Source organism: Salvelinus fontinalis, chromosome 25 (assembly GCF_029448725.1).
Source record: "Salvelinus fontinalis isolate EN_2023a chromosome 25, ASM2944872v1, whole genome shotgun sequence".
Classification (NCBI taxonomy): domain Eukaryota; kingdom Metazoa; phylum Chordata; class Actinopteri; order Salmoniformes; family Salmonidae; genus Salvelinus; species Salvelinus fontinalis.
In genome coordinates, this window is record NC_074689.1 from 3,666,089 (window position 1) to 3,682,286 (window position 16,198).

The following is a 16,198-nucleotide window of genomic DNA, read 5'->3' on the forward strand; positions in this document are numbered from 1 at the left end:
TGTTTTTATACAGTGGCCCATCAGTGAAGTATTGTATTTTGTGTGGGGTTAAGTGCCTTGCTCAAGGCCACAACGGCAGGAGATAAAATACATGGGATCAGAAACCAGCAGCCTTCCGTTCCATACAAGTGACAATAATGAATGTAATATTGTGAAGTGGTTCCTTGCATCATAGGACACAATTTTCAGTCACTGTTTGGCCCATGGTATTAAAGACCATTAATTAAAGTCCTATTTGTCCGATATGACAAGTGGCTAAAAAAGTTAATGTCAAGCCCTGCTTGAGATATCCCACACTATCAACTAGCAACACCTCAAATGTGCTGCAATGAATGATATACTGATGTGAATGATTTATCTTCGCAGTAAATCGGGAGCAAACTCCTCTACCAGTTTAGGTGAAGTGGTTCCTAACTCGCGGAAATCCACCCCCCCTTCCTCTGGTGAGTAAAGGCCATTGGAGCAGGGTTTTTGGAGCAGGGTTTTGACAGTGGTCGACATGTTTTTCACTAACACAAACTCTTTACTCTTAACACTTGAGTATTATCAAACTTCCATCGACCTCTAAAAGGGCTTGAGTATGAAGGGGGACAGAAATAGAAGACGACGGTAAGTTTTATTAGTAAGGTCATTAGTTGGACTTTACTGCTGACCTGTCATTGGTGCACGTCAGGAAATTTGACCAATCAGTAGTTAAATCAACAGGATGTAGGCCCATAGTAAAAATTTTAGAATGGTATTTTTGTTTTACTGTGGCCTTAAATGTTTGCTTAACTTATGTGCTATTGGTTACTGTCAGTGCTCTTTTTCTGTATAGTCAAACCATAGTATGACTATAGTTGGCTATGGTTTGTTTATGGTTTGTATAGTTGTTATATGTGCTGGAATAACCTGTGTATCTGTTCAGTGTTAGGTGTTCACTGTCACCTCTGTAGCCTTCTGTGTATTGCCTCTGTGTGACGGTGGCCTTGTATGTCCGTGTGCATAGCCGTTGACATAGACGCCACAGGCTTAGACCCCGAGGACAATGAGCTTCCAGTCCACCTTCGCTCCCCTAAAGTCAGTCAGCCAAACACTGTCATGTCACCCACCCTAGCCAAAGACAAACGAATGCCCTTCTTTAAGAAGGTAAACATGGCACTACGCTGGTATTCTTCCTCTACCTGTATCTCCTCTCTCCGTCCGTCCGCACGGCTACCCTTGACAACTGCCTGACCGTGGCTGCTCAGCATCACTCTGTCCAAAATCCGCTTGTCTGTCCGTTCTGTTTACCCTACGTGTCTTACTGCCGCAGTCAGTGTCTCTTCCCCCCGGCTGGGCGTTTGAGCCATTAGCACGCATGTTGCCTGTTTCTTAACGCTCTTTCTCTCTCCTCTTCCATCTGGGCTGTAGCTAAGCAGAAGCAGAAGTCGGTAAGTTAAGTTAGCATGCAGCACACACCAAACCCCCAGCAGGGCCTTGGGGGTCTGGGGGATGTGCCTCTGTGATTTCTCTGCAGTGGTTGTGGTCGTTCTGGACTCCCCTCTTACTCACTGTCGTCGCTGTGGTCTCTGTGTGTGTGTGTGTGTGCGTGATGCAGATTTAGTGGGAACTCAGCGTATCCAGCTCTTAACCAGAAGTGTATATCCACAGTAATATGAATCGCGTGTGACCTCTTTTAGAACAAATACAACAGCACTTCTTGTGTTTTTCTTATTATGAAACGACTTATGTCAATCTATTCTTATGTATAGCACTGCTATGTTTAAAACACCATTCCTAAGGAGTTAGGAACATCCCGTAAGGGCTTTCTTGGCACATGATGGGATGTGTGTGTAGGCATACCTTATACACATAACAAACACAAGCGTTCTCGGTCCTAGTCAGTCCATGTCTTGACTTGGAGCAAATCTTGTCAAACCCCAAAATCATCTCCATTCTCTTTCTTTAAACCATTTTTTATTTTTTACAATCAGCATACAAAATGGATACAGAGGTACAGTCTAATGTCCTTTCTAAGACCATACAACTATGGCAACAATAGCCACCATTTTCAATCATCTAGCAGCATGAATATTTTTGTAACAATAACCCTGTAGTCTAGGCCAGGAAAAAATGGCCTAAAATATCTGTGACTACAGTGACCGGTAGTTCTCCAGACGTGGTCAGCTTTGGCCTGCATCTAGCAGCACTTTCCCCACTCAGATGTAACAAGAGTTCCCCAGGGACCGCCAGTGACGGCAGCAGAAGAAAAATGAAAGTGAGAGAGACAGAGACAGATACAGGGAGAGAGAGAAAGAGATTGAGAGAGGAAAAGAGATGGAGACCTAGAAAGACAGAGAGCTGGAGAGAGAGAGCGAGGGGAAGGGGGGAGAGAGAGAAAGAGATGGAGAAAGAAAAAGAGATGGAGAGAGGAAAAGAGGAAAGAGATGGAGAGAGGAAAAGAGATGGAGAGAGGAAAAGAGATGGAGAGAGCGAAAGAGATGGAGAGAGGGAAAGAGATGGAGAGAGGGAAAGAGATGGAGAGAGGGAGAGAGGGAAAGAGATTGAGAGAGGGAAAGAGATGGAGAGAGGGAAATAGATGGAGAGAGGGAAAAAGATGGAGAGAGGGAAATAGATGGAGAGAGGGAAAAAGATGGAGAGAGGAAAATAAGAAAAGAGATGGAGAGAGGAAAAGAGATGGAGAGAGGAAAAGACAGGTAGACAGCAGAGAAACTAAGATATTTAAAAAAGGGTGAGATGGAGAAAAAAACTGCAAGAGCAATAGGTACACTGAACAAAAATATAAATTGTTGTTCCAATGTTTTAATGAGCTGAAATAAAAGATCCCAGAAATGTTCCATATTTCTTATCTATAAAATGTTGTGCACAAATTTGTTTACGTCTCTGTTAGTGAGCATTTCTTCTTTGCCAAGATAATCCATCCACCTGACAGGTGTGGCATATCAAGAAGTTGATTAAACATAATTATCATTACACAGGTGCACCTTGTGCTGGGAACAATAAAAGGCCACTCTAAAATGTGCAGTTTTGTCACACAACACAAGTTTTGAGGGAGCGTGGAATTGGAATGCTGACTCCAGGAATGTCCAACAGAGCTGTTGCCAGAGAATTTCATGTTAATTTCTCAACAACGTCGTTTTAGAGAATTTGGCAGTACGTCCAACCGGCCTCTCAACTGCAGACCACGTGTAACCACGCCAGCCCAGGACCTCCACATCTGGCTAATTCACCTGCGCAGTTATCTGAGACCAACCACCCAGACAGCTGATGAAACCGTGGGTTTGTACAAACAAAGAATTACTGCACAAACTGTCAGAAACCGTCTCAGGAAAGGGTCTTGACCTGACTGCAGTCCGGCGTCGTAACAGACTTCAGTGGTCAAATGCTCACCTTCCATGGCCACTGGCATGCTGGAGAATCGGATGAATCCCGGTTTCAACTGTACCGGGCAGATGGCGTCGTGTGAGCGAGTGGTTTGCTGATGTCAACATTGTGAACAGAGTAGTGGCGCTGGGGTTATGGTATATGGGCAGGCATGAGCTATGCACAACAAACACAATTGCATTTTATCAATGGCAATTTGAATGCACATGAGATACTGTGACGAGATCCTGAGGCCCATTGTCTGCCATTCATCAACCACCCTCACCTCATGTTTCAGCATGATAATACACAGCCCCATGTCGCAAGGATCTGTACACACAATTCCTGGAAGCTGAAAATGTCCCAGTTCTTCCATGGCCTGCATACTCACCAGACATGTCACTCATTGAGCATGTTTGGGATGCTCTGGATTGACGTGTACAAACAGCATGTTCCAGTTCCAGACAATATCCAGCAACTTCACACAGCCATTGAAGAGGAGTGGGACAACATGCCACAGGCCACAATCAACAGCCTGATCAACTCTATGCGAAGGAGATGTGTCGCGCTGCATGAGGCAAATGGTGGTCACACCAGATACTAACTGGTTTGATCCACGCTCTACTTTTTTTTTTAGGTATCTGTGACCAACAGATGCATATCTGTATTCACAGTTATGTGAAATCAATAGATTAGGGCCTAATTCATTTATTTGAATTGACCGATTTCTCTATATGAACTGTAACTCAGTAAAATATTTGAAATGCGTATATATTTTTGTGCAGTGTAGTTAGCAGTAATACAGAGTGGTGAAAGAAGATTAGATTACATTTGAAAACGTTATTGTCCATTAATTTTGCACAGAAGAGGAGGTAGAAGTGTGACATCTGCCTCTCTCACTCGCTTGCTCTCTCTGCTTTCATTTCCCTGCAAAGCAATGGCGCGTCTGTCTGTCAGTCTGTCTGAGTGTTCCTCATACTGCACTGTCACACCACTGTGACAGCACACGCAGATGTGGCATTAGAGGTCTACTGCCTCGCTGTCACACACACACGCGCACAGACAGATCCCTCTGAAGCTGTCACTGAGATACACTGAGCTCCTACTCTGTCGCTGTGTGACTGGGTGTTTTTTTTATTCTGCTAGTCTGCTCCTCTCTAGTTTGCATTTCTAGCCTTCTGTTGTGATTATCCCTGTTCTGACTAACGAGTTCCTCTACTGACATTTCCCTTTGAGTAGATAAGAATTGTGAAATTAGAGATTCTGCTATCTCCACACTCAACACAAGTACAGTGACTTGCAAAAGTATTCACCGCCTTGCCGTTTTTCCTATTTTGTTGCATTAAAACCTGGAATTTAAATGGATTTTAATTTGGATTTCATGTAATGGACATACACAAAATAGTCCGAATTGGTGAAGTGAAATGCAAAAAAATACTTGTTTAAAAAAACGCTAAGAAATTTAAACAGAAAAGTGGTGCATGCATATGTATTCACCCCCTTTGCTATGAAGCCCCTAAATAAGATCTGGTGCAACCAATTACCTTCAGAAGTCACATAATTAGTTAAATAAAGTCCACCTGTGTGCAGTCTAAGTGTCACATGATCTGTCACATAATCTCAGTATATATACACCTGTTCTGAAAGACCCCAGAGTCTGCACCACCACTAAGCAAGGGGCACCATGAAGACCAAGGAGCTCTCCAAACAGGTCAGGGACAAGGTTGTGGAGAAGTACAGATCAGGGTTGGGTTACAGAACAATATCAGAAACTTTGAACATCCAACGGAGCACCATTAAATCATTATTAAAAAATAGAAAGAATATGGCACTACAACAAACCTGCCAAGAGGGCCGCCCACCAAAACTCACGAACCAAGCAAGGAGGGAATTAATCAGAGAGGCAACAAAGAGACCAACTATAACCCTGAAGGAGCTGCAAAGCTCCACAGTGGAGATTGGAATATCTGTCCATAGGACCACTTTAAGCCGTACACTCCACAGAGCTGGGCTTTACGGAAGAGTGGCCAGAAAAAAGCCATTGCTCAAAGAAAAAAATAAGCAAACGTTTGGCGTTCGTCAAAAGGCATGTGGGAGATTCCCCAAACATATGAAAGAAGGTACTCTGGTCAGATTAAACTAAAATTGAGCTTTTTGGCCATCAAGGAAAATGCTGTGTCTGGCGCAAACCCAACACCTTACATCACCCAGAGATGTTTTTCATTGGCAGGGACTGGGAAACTGGTCAGAATTGAAGGAATGATGGATGGCGCTAAATACAGGGAAATTCTTGAGGGAAACCTGTTTCAGTCTTCCAGAGATTTGAGACTGGGACGGAGGTTCACCTTCCAGCAGGACAATGACCCTAAGTATACTGCTAAAACAACACTTGAGTGGTTTAAGGGGAAACATTTAAATGTCTTGGAATGGCCTAGTCAAAGCCCAGACCTCAATCCAATTGAGAATCTGTGGTATGACTTAAAGATTGCTGTACATCAGCGGAACCCATCCAACTTGAAGGAGATAGAGCAGTTTTGCCTTGAAGAATGGGCAAAAATCGCAGTGGCTAGATGTGACAAGCTTATAGAGACATACCCCAAGAGACATGCAGCTGTAATTGCTGCAAAAGGTGTCTCTACAAAGTATTGACTTGGGAGGGGGGGTGAATAGATATGCGCGCTCAAGCTCTGTTTTTTTGCCTTATTTCTTGTTTGTTTCACAATAAAACATATTTTGCATCTTCAAAGTGGTAGGCATGTTGTGTAAATCAAATGATACAAACCCCCCCAAAATCTATTTTAATTCCAGGTAGCAAAGTAGGAAAAATGCCAAGGGGGGTGAATACTTTCACAAGCCACTGTATACCTTGACTTCCACACATTGATTGATTGTTGTTCATGTTAAGCTTCTTGTCAATTCATTTAGGGGTTGGGTGAAGATAAGAGTGTTGTATTCCAAGAGCAAATACTAACAGATTATCTTAATATTTGTTCAGTGTGTGATATAATTCGGTATCATTTGTTACTTTTGAAAACAGAACTCCCCTATCTCTATGGGTCCGAACATTCTAGCTGGCATCCTTGTGTGTTGAGTGAAAACTGGGACTCGCAGTTAGGACAACTAATTTCATAGTTCCTTTCAGTTCTATTAAATGGTCTAGTGCAGGGCTTCCCAAACTGGGTCCTGCCCCTCCCCCGGGTGTACGTTATCTCATTTGCCCCAGCACTACACAGCTGATTCATATAATCAAAGCTTGATGATGAGTTAGTTTTGCTAGGCAAAAACCAAAACCAGCTCCCAGGGGTGGCCCCAGGACCGAGTTTGGGAAACCCTGGTCTAATAGGTTGTGCTTTGCTGTTCCCTGCTGGACCTAGTGTGTAATTCTGTTCATGCGTACCAAATGCCACCCTATTCACTATTAAGTGCACTACTTTTTTTTTTTTTACCAGGGCCCTGCACTGTGTAGGGAATAGGTTGCCATTTGGGATGCACCCTATGTATAATAATCTCCCTGGATGTGAAGCTGATGGTTTGTTTTCTGTCGCCGGGCAGACGGAACACATTCCTCCATACGACGTTGTGCCTTCCATGCGACCTGTGGTCCTGGTTGGACCGTCACTGAAGGGCTACGAGGTAACATAATTGTTATAAATTGATGTAAAGCTTTAATAAGAGGTTATTACTGACACTACCGCTACTACACTCACAAGGACATTCTATTTAGATCACAACGATCGCATTCCACTACGTATGTTGCCAGATCTTACATCACCTGGATAGGCGTTTTACCTGTCAGCCAACCACATCGTATGTTATAGCAATCTGTCAGTCAACGACACAGTTGATGACGTGGCACGAAACCATTGGTTGATGCATGCAATGTCTAAGCAGTGGAATGTGACCTACTTGTTAAAGGGATAGTTCACCCAAATGTTTAAATGAATATTGGTTTCCTTACCCTGTAAGCAGTCTATGGACAAGGTATGACAGCAATCCAATGAGGTGGTTTAGTTTCCCTGGCACTGTTTCCAAATATTAACGTTTTAGCATTTGTGGCACAAATCCCCTTCAAGTCATGGGACTGACATTATAATTTTTTTCACACATCATGTCCAAATCATTCGAAAGTAACTACACTTTATTGTGAAGCTCAACAAAGTCACTTATATATGATTTGTAAAATGCTACTATCCGTCCCATGACTTCAATGGGACTTGTGCAAGCAACTGCCAGGGAAACGAAACCAAACGTTGTCATACCTTGTCCATAGACTGTTTACAGGATAAGGAAACCAACGTGTAACATTGTAACAATGTGTAACATCCAGAATCCTGGTTGGAGGATTCTGGATGTCCTGCTTATTCCCTCCCGTTTCCGTGAATCTGCCAAATGGAATTTCTGGAAAACCTAGACATTTTGGAAAAGTTACTGGAATTTTGCCATCCTTCTACTTGCACTAGCACCACTACTCAACTCACTAATACATACCGTTTACACTAACTACACTTCTACTACTAGTTTACGCTGTGGACACATGGATGCAATGGCAGAGTTGAGCTTTGTCTCTGTGCATTTGTGGGAGGCAGACAGGGGCAGGGGTCTCTGGAACCTGGTGAGAACAGGACACACTAAGCTGAGGAGGATCACAGTTGTTTACAAGGCGAAGGCTGAAGTGCCCTCAGTCAATACTGAAACAACAATCTGTGCTGTGGGGATCCCTTTTTCAGCAACAAAGAGCTGGCTTTGATTCACCCGCCCATGCACACACACACACACGCACACGCACACACACACACACACACACACACACACGTCTGTTTTAATGATGGTGATTCCTAAAACGTTCACTCTGTTTTTATTGTCCCATTTGGTTTCAGGTGACAGATATGATGCAAAAAGCACTGTTTGACTTTTTGAAACACAGATTTGAGGGAAGGTAAGTTGAGCTGTCCCTGCATTCTTTTCTTCCCTCCCTCTTTCTCTCTCTCTCTGTATCCTTGTTCAGTATGCACTGCCTGAGTCCTATAGGCTGGTATTTAGTCATCCCTGGAGGTTTTGCAAGAGGGAGTGTGTAACAAGTTTGTTTGGCCTGGAGATGTGTGCTAGCTGCTACTTTAAATAGGCCCTATCCATGTCCTTAATAGGCTATAGTGGGCCCTAGTGCAGTGCAGGGTTCTCCTCAGCTCTTCTCCTCTCTGGCGGCCTGGCCACTTTCCTATCCGCAGTAGAGAAATGATTTGACAAAACATAGGATCATTAGCATATACTGTGCATTGTTTTATATCCCTCTCAAAGTGCAACCCTTTGGATAACCAACAATGAGTTTTACAAAGCATACTCTCACCACTCTCTTCCCTCTTCTACCAAACCTTGCTTAGAAATCACAAAACTCTCCCCTCTTCATTATGGACTGTGAATTTGCGGCTATGCCTTTTTGTTTCAAACTCTGTACTTTTCCCCAAGTGTTAAATATTTTATTGATACGGCTGTTTCAGAAATCAGAGCACACTCGAGTCTCTCGGTGACCAGTTATTTTCTCTCTGCCTTCCTATCAGAATATCAATCACTCGAGTCACTGCGGACATCTCTCTTGCCAAACGCTCCGTCCTCAACAACCCTAGTAAACACGCCATCATCGAGCGATCCAACACACGCTCCAACCTTGGTAAGTTTGGAAGTATGAGGCTGGGAAACCTGTGTTCTTCTAGGGCCAGTTGCATGGAGAGAAGGGAAAGAGTAAAAGATGAAAGAAAGTCTTCGGATGTTTGCCAAAAGGCACCCTATTCCCTATATAGTGCACTACTTCTGACCATGGCCCAAAGGGCTCTAGTTGAAAGTAGTGCATTATATAGGGAATAGGGTGCCATTTTGGGCGCAACCTTGGAGATGGTTATAAGATCAGATGTTGGAAGGCGAAGAATGACCTGGCCAGGCCTGTGATTAAAAAGGTTTGCTTTTGGGACGAAATAGAGAGAAACAAAGGAGAGACTAGATACCTGGTGCCAGATAACAAGGCTGATTTTACCAGGCTTAAGTAACAAGCTGCGATAACAATGAAACATGACCTCACTGAGCCAACGAAACTACGGAAGCCATGTAGCTAATCTTTGTGTTGGATCGCCGTGGTGCTCTGTAACGTTGCTCATGGGGCTGCGTCCCAAATGGCACACTTCACTTCACAGTGCACTACCTTTGACCAGAGTCGTATGGGCCCTGGTCAAAAGTAGTGCACTAAATAGGGAGTACGGTGCCATTTGGGATCCGACCTGGTGTGCCGGTTGCTCCATTACACTCTTAGAAAAAAAGGTGCCATCTACAAAACTAGAACGGTTCTTCGGCTGTCCCCATAGGAGAACCCTTTTTGGTTAGGGGTGGAATCTTTTTTTCTAAGAGAGTAGTTATGGGATAAACTCGCCCATCTTTAAAGCGAAATTAGCACTGGGAGACACTCAAAACACTGCACAAACTTTAATCTTTGTGCTCCACTTTTGACTAAAAGCTTTAACTTGAAACCAATGCAACTGGATAATTATTTTGTCACTTCAGGGACTGATGTTTTGACAGTACGCTGAACCCCGACTCTGTCTTGATGGTGATAGATACAGGGGCGAAAGTGGACTAAGCCGGTACGGTCCTGTACGGCGTCCTGGCAAAATAAATAGTAGGGGTAGGCCTATGCCTTACCGGTAAAACGTGAGCCTATTTTCACCATTTTTCAAATGAAATGTCAAGAAAACTATAAGCAATTACATAATTATTTAACATTACCGCATGTCAGCTGCATGACAATTCTTGACTTGAATTGACTTGAAAATGGGCAGTATACCCGCCAAATTGCGTTGTGGTTCACGAGAACACTAATATTTTTGTGGCCAAGACCAAAACCCGCGCATACAACAGGATACACATCAATTCTGGCTACAAGTTTAGTGGGCCTAATGACAATCGCTGAATTCTAATTATCAGACACACATCTGGACTATCAGCGCAATTTCCGACAACAAACAAATAGGGCAAGAGGTGGGGGAATCTTAGTCATGGGCAGCTCTCGATGGGCAAACACAAGCTTTATTTAATGAAATGTAATAAAAAGTGTTGCTAGGGAGATTTCCTGGACTGTTCATGATATATTTATTAGACCCAACTGGAGAAAAATGCATTTGTTAATACTGGTTACTCCCGAGTGGCGCAGCAGTCTAAGGCACTACATCTCAATGCAAGAGGCAACACTATAGTCTCTGGTTCGAATCCAGGCTGAATCACATCCAGCCGTGATTGGCAGTCCCATAGCGTCGTCCGGGTTTGGCTGGGGTAGGCCGGCATTATAAATAAGAATTTGTTCTTAACTGACTTGCCTAGTTAAATAAAGGTTAAATAAATAAATATTATACTTCCAATTTCCACACAATCCTGTAATATTATAGACGTGGCGATAGTTGCGCTTGTCATTTCTCCGTCAATATTCCATATTACAGAATGAAATTTGGCACACCGGTTGAGGACTCAATTCCTTAAATGGTCAGCAGATGGCGTTTTTCTTGCTAAAATAATCTATAAAATGTACCATTCTCCCGTCGGGTTTTTCTAAGAAGACATTTAAGAAGTTCCACTAAATTGTCAACAGTGACGCTCGAAATCCAAGAAAGTTGACATATCAGACAGAAGTGCCTTCCATTTGATTAACCGAGAAATGTGTTGTTGATGTAATTAAAAACAATATTTTCGCTGCTCTTTTACAGCAACTCATGAAGGAAAGCTAAGTAATTACACGGGGGCTAGCAGGCTAATATTTAATTGTTTGTTGAAAGAGAAACAGAAAAGATAGACAGACAGAAGCAGGATCAGAAATCATACAGTCCCATTCAAGGTGAGAAATGCAGCATGTCCTCATTGACGATATATCTGTCCTATGTACTGAGCTGTGACGTAAAACCGAAACCTGGCCATTCTTGTATCTTAGCAACAGTAGCTAACTAGTTACCTACACAAGTTATTAACTAACTAGCTAACGTTATATCTTGACAACATTGATGCTCAATATATTTTTGTTCTCAGACATATCTAAGCCATATTCAAAATAGAATTCAAGCAAGGTAAACATACAATTTCAATAATGTAGGCTAATTAGTTGACATTGTAACGCTATCTACTAGCTAGCTAGCTAGCTTGCCAGCCAGGCTCACGGGTTCACATCTAGTCTGAGCAGCCCAACTATGGCACAAGTTGGCTAGCAAGTTAACTCGTTGTGACAACATTGACCCTCAACATACTTCTTTTGTTCAATTATCTCAGCAATATTCACAGTATTATTCGAGGTAGATTAACTATCTAACATGCAGGTATGAGCTCAGATCGGCTACAAACGTTCATTTTGTTGCATCAATTCGACTTCTCCACCGTAGTTAGCTACTTTAGATAATCAAACCAATGCTCAAATTACATAGAATAGCACAATGCCGCAATAATTTAACCAAACAGAAATAGAACTTTATAGCTATGTATATTCTTACCTTGATCGTTGGTATAAGCTACTCTTTGGCCATATCTCCAATAGATATAAAGTGTCAAGGCAATGTTGTTCTGCACTACAATGGTTTTTGACTGATGTTGCAGCATCTTAGCCTGATTTATTCTCACTTTCTGGCAATTGAATAATTCAAAAACAAAGTACCTATTGAAATACAAGCAGCAGGTGATGAGACCAGTTACAGAAAGTATTACAATATCTTACCAACATGATTGTAATACAGTCATCAGTACTATTCATATTAACCTACTGGACGTCCTTAGCACAAACACACAAGAATATGAAACAAAGATTCACTTTATTTTACGTGATGATATAATGGCGAATGAATGACACATTGTTAAATGTCGTAGCTGCCGGCTGTCTGTGTTTACATCTCTCTCAGTCCAATCACCAAAGACAGCTATAGTAGAGGGAGTGAGTTTACAAGAGAAAAGGGTGGGGGGACTAGGTGGAGGTTCAGAACTCATGGAGAGTTACCCTCCTCCTGTAGCTTATCGATCAAATAGTTATTAGAATCAGGTGCACTAGATTAGGGTTGGAGAAAAACCTAAAAGACGCTATTTCTCCAGGGGAGCCCTGCATCAGGTCATGCTGGATCTTGTGTCGATGTCACGCCCTGGCCTTAGTTATCTTTGTTTTCTGTAATATTTTGGTTAGGTCAGGGTGTGACAGGGGGGATGTTTTTGTATATTTGTCTTGTCTTGGGTGGTTGTAGTGTCTAGGGGGTTTTGTTAGAGTGTATGGGTTTGTGTGGAGTGTAGGTATCTAGGTATGACTATGGTTGCCTGAATGGTTCTCAATCAGAGACAGCTGTCATTCATTTGTCTCTGATTGGGAGCCATATTTAAGGCAGCCATAGGCATTGGGCTGTTGTGGGTAATTGTCTATGTGTAAGTTGCCAGTGTCTGCACTTATTGTTTGTTATAGCTTCACGATCGTTTGTTGTTTTTGTAGTAGTTTGTATAGTGTTCGTTTTTTGTCTTCAAAATAAAAGAAGATGTATTTCTATCACGCTGCGCCTTGGTCCTCTCTTCTAAGTTACGACGATCGTGACAGAATTACCCACCAAACCAGGACCAAGCAGCGTGAAAGGAGGGAACAGCGCTTTGTGGAGGAATGGACCCGGGAAAAGGATGAGTGGAGAACAACCTGGGAAGAGATAGACAGGTGGGCGTGCGATCCAGAGAAAGTGGGATTCGCTGGAGCAGTGCGAGGAGGGTTACAGGATTATGGAGTTGGAGAAAGGAGCACGAAGGCGCGGTAGGAAGCCCTCGAGGAAACGCCAAAAATTTCTTGGGGAGGGGCACATTGGGAGTGTGGCGAGTTCAGATAGGAGATATGCGTCAACTTCCTGTGCTACCCGTGAGGACCCGAAGAAGGAACCAGAGCCAGTCGGGCTGATATTGGAGGTGAGCAATGGGAATGATACAGAGACTGTTAAGGATTTATTGGGGAGTTTGGAGGAGAGTGAAATGATGGAGCTGCTGTGTTGGTATGTGAGGCACAACATCCACCGGACAGAGCGTGTGCGGGATGTGATGTTACCTGAGTCAGCTCTCCATGCTCGTCTTGAGGTGCGTGCTAACCGTCTGGGAATGACAGTCCCACGAACCAGGCCTCCTGTACGCCTCCCTAGTCCTGCACCTCCTGTAGCAGCCCCACGTACTAGCTCTCCTGTGGCAGCCCCTCGTACCAGTCCTCCAGTTCCGGCACCACGTACCAAGCCTCCTGTGCGTCTCCAGAGCCCTGTGCGCCCTGTTCCTGCTCCCAGCACTAGCCTTGAGGTGCGTGTCCTCGGCCCAGTACCACCAGTCCCAACACCACGCATCAAGCTTCCTGTGCGTCTCCAGAGTCCAGTACGTCCTGTTCCTCCTCCCCGCACTAGCCCTGAGATGCGTTTCCCCAGCCCGGTACCACCAGTTCCGGCACCACGCACTAGGCCTAATGTGCGTCTTCAGGGTCCAGTATGCCCTGTTCCTCCTCCCCGCACTAGCCTTAAGGTGCGTGTCCTTAGCCCGGTACCTCCTGTTCTGGTACCACGCACCAGGCCTACTGTGCGCCTCAGCCGGCTAGAGTCTGCCCAGTGCCGCCTCCGCTATCCGTCTGCCCAGAGCCGTCAGAGCTGCCCGTCTGTCCCGAGCCGTCAGAGCTGCCCGTCTGTCCCGAGCCGTCAGAGCTGCCCGTCTGTCCCGAGCCGTCAGAGCTGCCCGTCTGTCCCGAGCCGTCAGAGCTGCCCGTCTGTCCCGAGCCGTCAGAGCTGCCCGTCTGTCCCGAGCCGTCAGAGCTGCCCGTCTGTCCCGAGCCGTCAGAGCTGCCCGTCTGTCCCGAGCCGTCAGAGCTGCCCGTCTGTCCCGAGCCGTCAGAGCTGCCCGTCTGTCCCGAGCCGTCAGAGCTGCCCGTCTGTCCCGAGCCGCTAGTCAGGAGCAGCCTGAACCGTCCGCCAGACAGGAGCAGCCAGAGCCGTCCGCCAGACAAGATCAGCCAGACAGGATCCGCCAGAGCCTTCCGCCAGACAGGATCAGCCAGAGCCGTCCGCCAGCCATGACCAGCCAGAGCCGTCCGCCAGCCATGACCAGCCAGAGCCGTCCGCCAGCCATGACCAGCCATAGCCGTCCGCCAGCCATGACCAGCCAGAGCCGTCCGCCAGCCATGACCAGCCAGAGCCGTCCGCCAGCCATGACCAGCCAGAGCCGTCTGCCAGCCATGACCAGCCAGAGCCGTCAGCCAGCCATGATCTGCCAGAGACGCCAATCATCCATGATCTGCCAGAGCCGCCAGCCAGCCAGGATCTGCCAGAGCCGCCAGCCAGCCAGGATCTGCCAGAGCCGCCAGCCAGCCAGGATCTGCCAGAGCCGCCAGCCAGCCAGGATGTTTTTAGAAATGTTTGCAAATGTATTGAAAATGAAATACAGAAATATCTAATTTACATAAATATTCTTTACCTCTGAATCAGCACTTTGTAGAAGCGCCTCTGGCGGCGATTACAGCTTTGAGTCGTCTTGGGTATGTCTGTATCAGCTTTGCACATTTGGATTTGGGGATTTTCTCCCATTCTTCCTTTCAGATTTTCTCAAGCTCTGTTAAGTTAGATGGGGAGCGGCGGTGAACAGCAATCTTCAAGTCTTTCCACAGATTTCAGAAGTCTCTGTTTTGGCTCTGAAGTCATTCCAGCTTTGTTTTGGCTGTATGTTTGGGGTCAATGTCCTGTTGGAATGTAAATATTTGCCCCCAGTTTAAGGTTCTTCGCACTCTGCAGCAGGTTCTCATCAAGGATTTGCCTGGATTTGGCTCCATTCATTGTTCCCTCTATCCTTACCAGTCTCCCAGTCCCTGCCACTGAAAAGAATCCCCATAGCATGATGCTGCCACCACCATACTTCATGGTAGGGATGGTGTTAGACTGTCACGATCGTGTGGAGGATTGACGGACCAAAACGCAGCAGTAGGAAAATAAGCCATATTCCTTTTAATGAATACGAAGGAAAAAATGAAACAAAAACACTTACACACTAACAAAACAAGAAAACGATCGTGAAGCTATGAACGAAGTGCACATACAGGCTACAAACGTATAACATAGACAATTACCCACATCACATGAAAGCCTATGGCTACCCTAAATATGGCTCCCAATCAGAGACAACAGAAATCAGCTGTCTCTAATTGGGAACTCATTCAGGCAACCATAGACTCTCCTAGACAACTAAACCAACATAGACAACGCTAGACACATGCACTCAACACAATCCCATACACTACACCCAACACCCCCTTTACCATATAACCACCCAAAACCTATAAAACACAAACATTCCCCATGTCACACCCTGACCTAACTAAAATAATAAAGAAAACAAAGAATACTAAGGCCAGGGCGTGACATAACCCCCCCCTTAAGGTGCGAACTCCGGGCGCACCATTACACAGTCTAGGGGAGGGTCTGGGTGGGCTTCCTTCCACGGTGGCGGCTCCGGCACTGGTCGTGGTCCCCACCCCACCACAGTCACTAACCGCCTCCTTAGCTTCCTCCAAATGACCCCCCTCCACATTAACCCCACTGAATTAAGGGGCAGTTCCGGACTAAGGGGCAGCTCCGGACTAAGGGGCAGCACCAGGGTAAGGGGCAGCACCAGGGTAAGGGAGAGCACCAGGATAAGGGGCAGCACCAGGATAAGGGGCAGCTCCGGACTAAGGAACGGCAGCTCCGGACTGAGGGACTGCAGCTCCGGACTGAGGGACGGCCCATGGCTGGCTGACGGATCTGGCTGCTCATGGCTGGCTGACGGATCTGGCTGCTCATGGCTAGCTGACGGATCTGGCTGC

General features: G+C 45.4%; 1 protein-coding gene across 11 annotated transcripts in view; it reads left to right on the forward strand.

Annotated features, from left to right (window-relative positions):
* Positions 1 to 16,198, forward strand: part of LOC129822769 (voltage-dependent L-type calcium channel subunit beta-2-like) — a 153,032-nt gene that overhangs the window by 118,221 nt on the left and 18,613 nt on the right. For 8 of the 11 annotated variants that reach the window (XM_055881158.1, XM_055881157.1, XM_055881164.1 and 5 more), the window contains 5 exons: positions 367 to 443; positions 989 to 1,128; positions 6,898 to 6,978; positions 8,223 to 8,281; positions 8,901 to 9,010. In XM_055881158.1, coding sequence (XP_055737133.1) covers positions 367 to 443; positions 989 to 1,128; positions 6,898 to 6,978; positions 8,223 to 8,281; positions 8,901 to 9,010 — 467 coding nt within the window. Of the gene's footprint in view, positions 1 to 366; positions 444 to 988; positions 1,129 to 1,392; positions 1,413 to 6,897; positions 6,979 to 8,222; positions 8,282 to 8,900; positions 9,011 to 16,198 lie in introns of all 11 variants that reach the window. The other 3 variants (XM_055881162.1, XM_055881161.1, XM_055881167.1) reach the window with 1 other exon arrangement.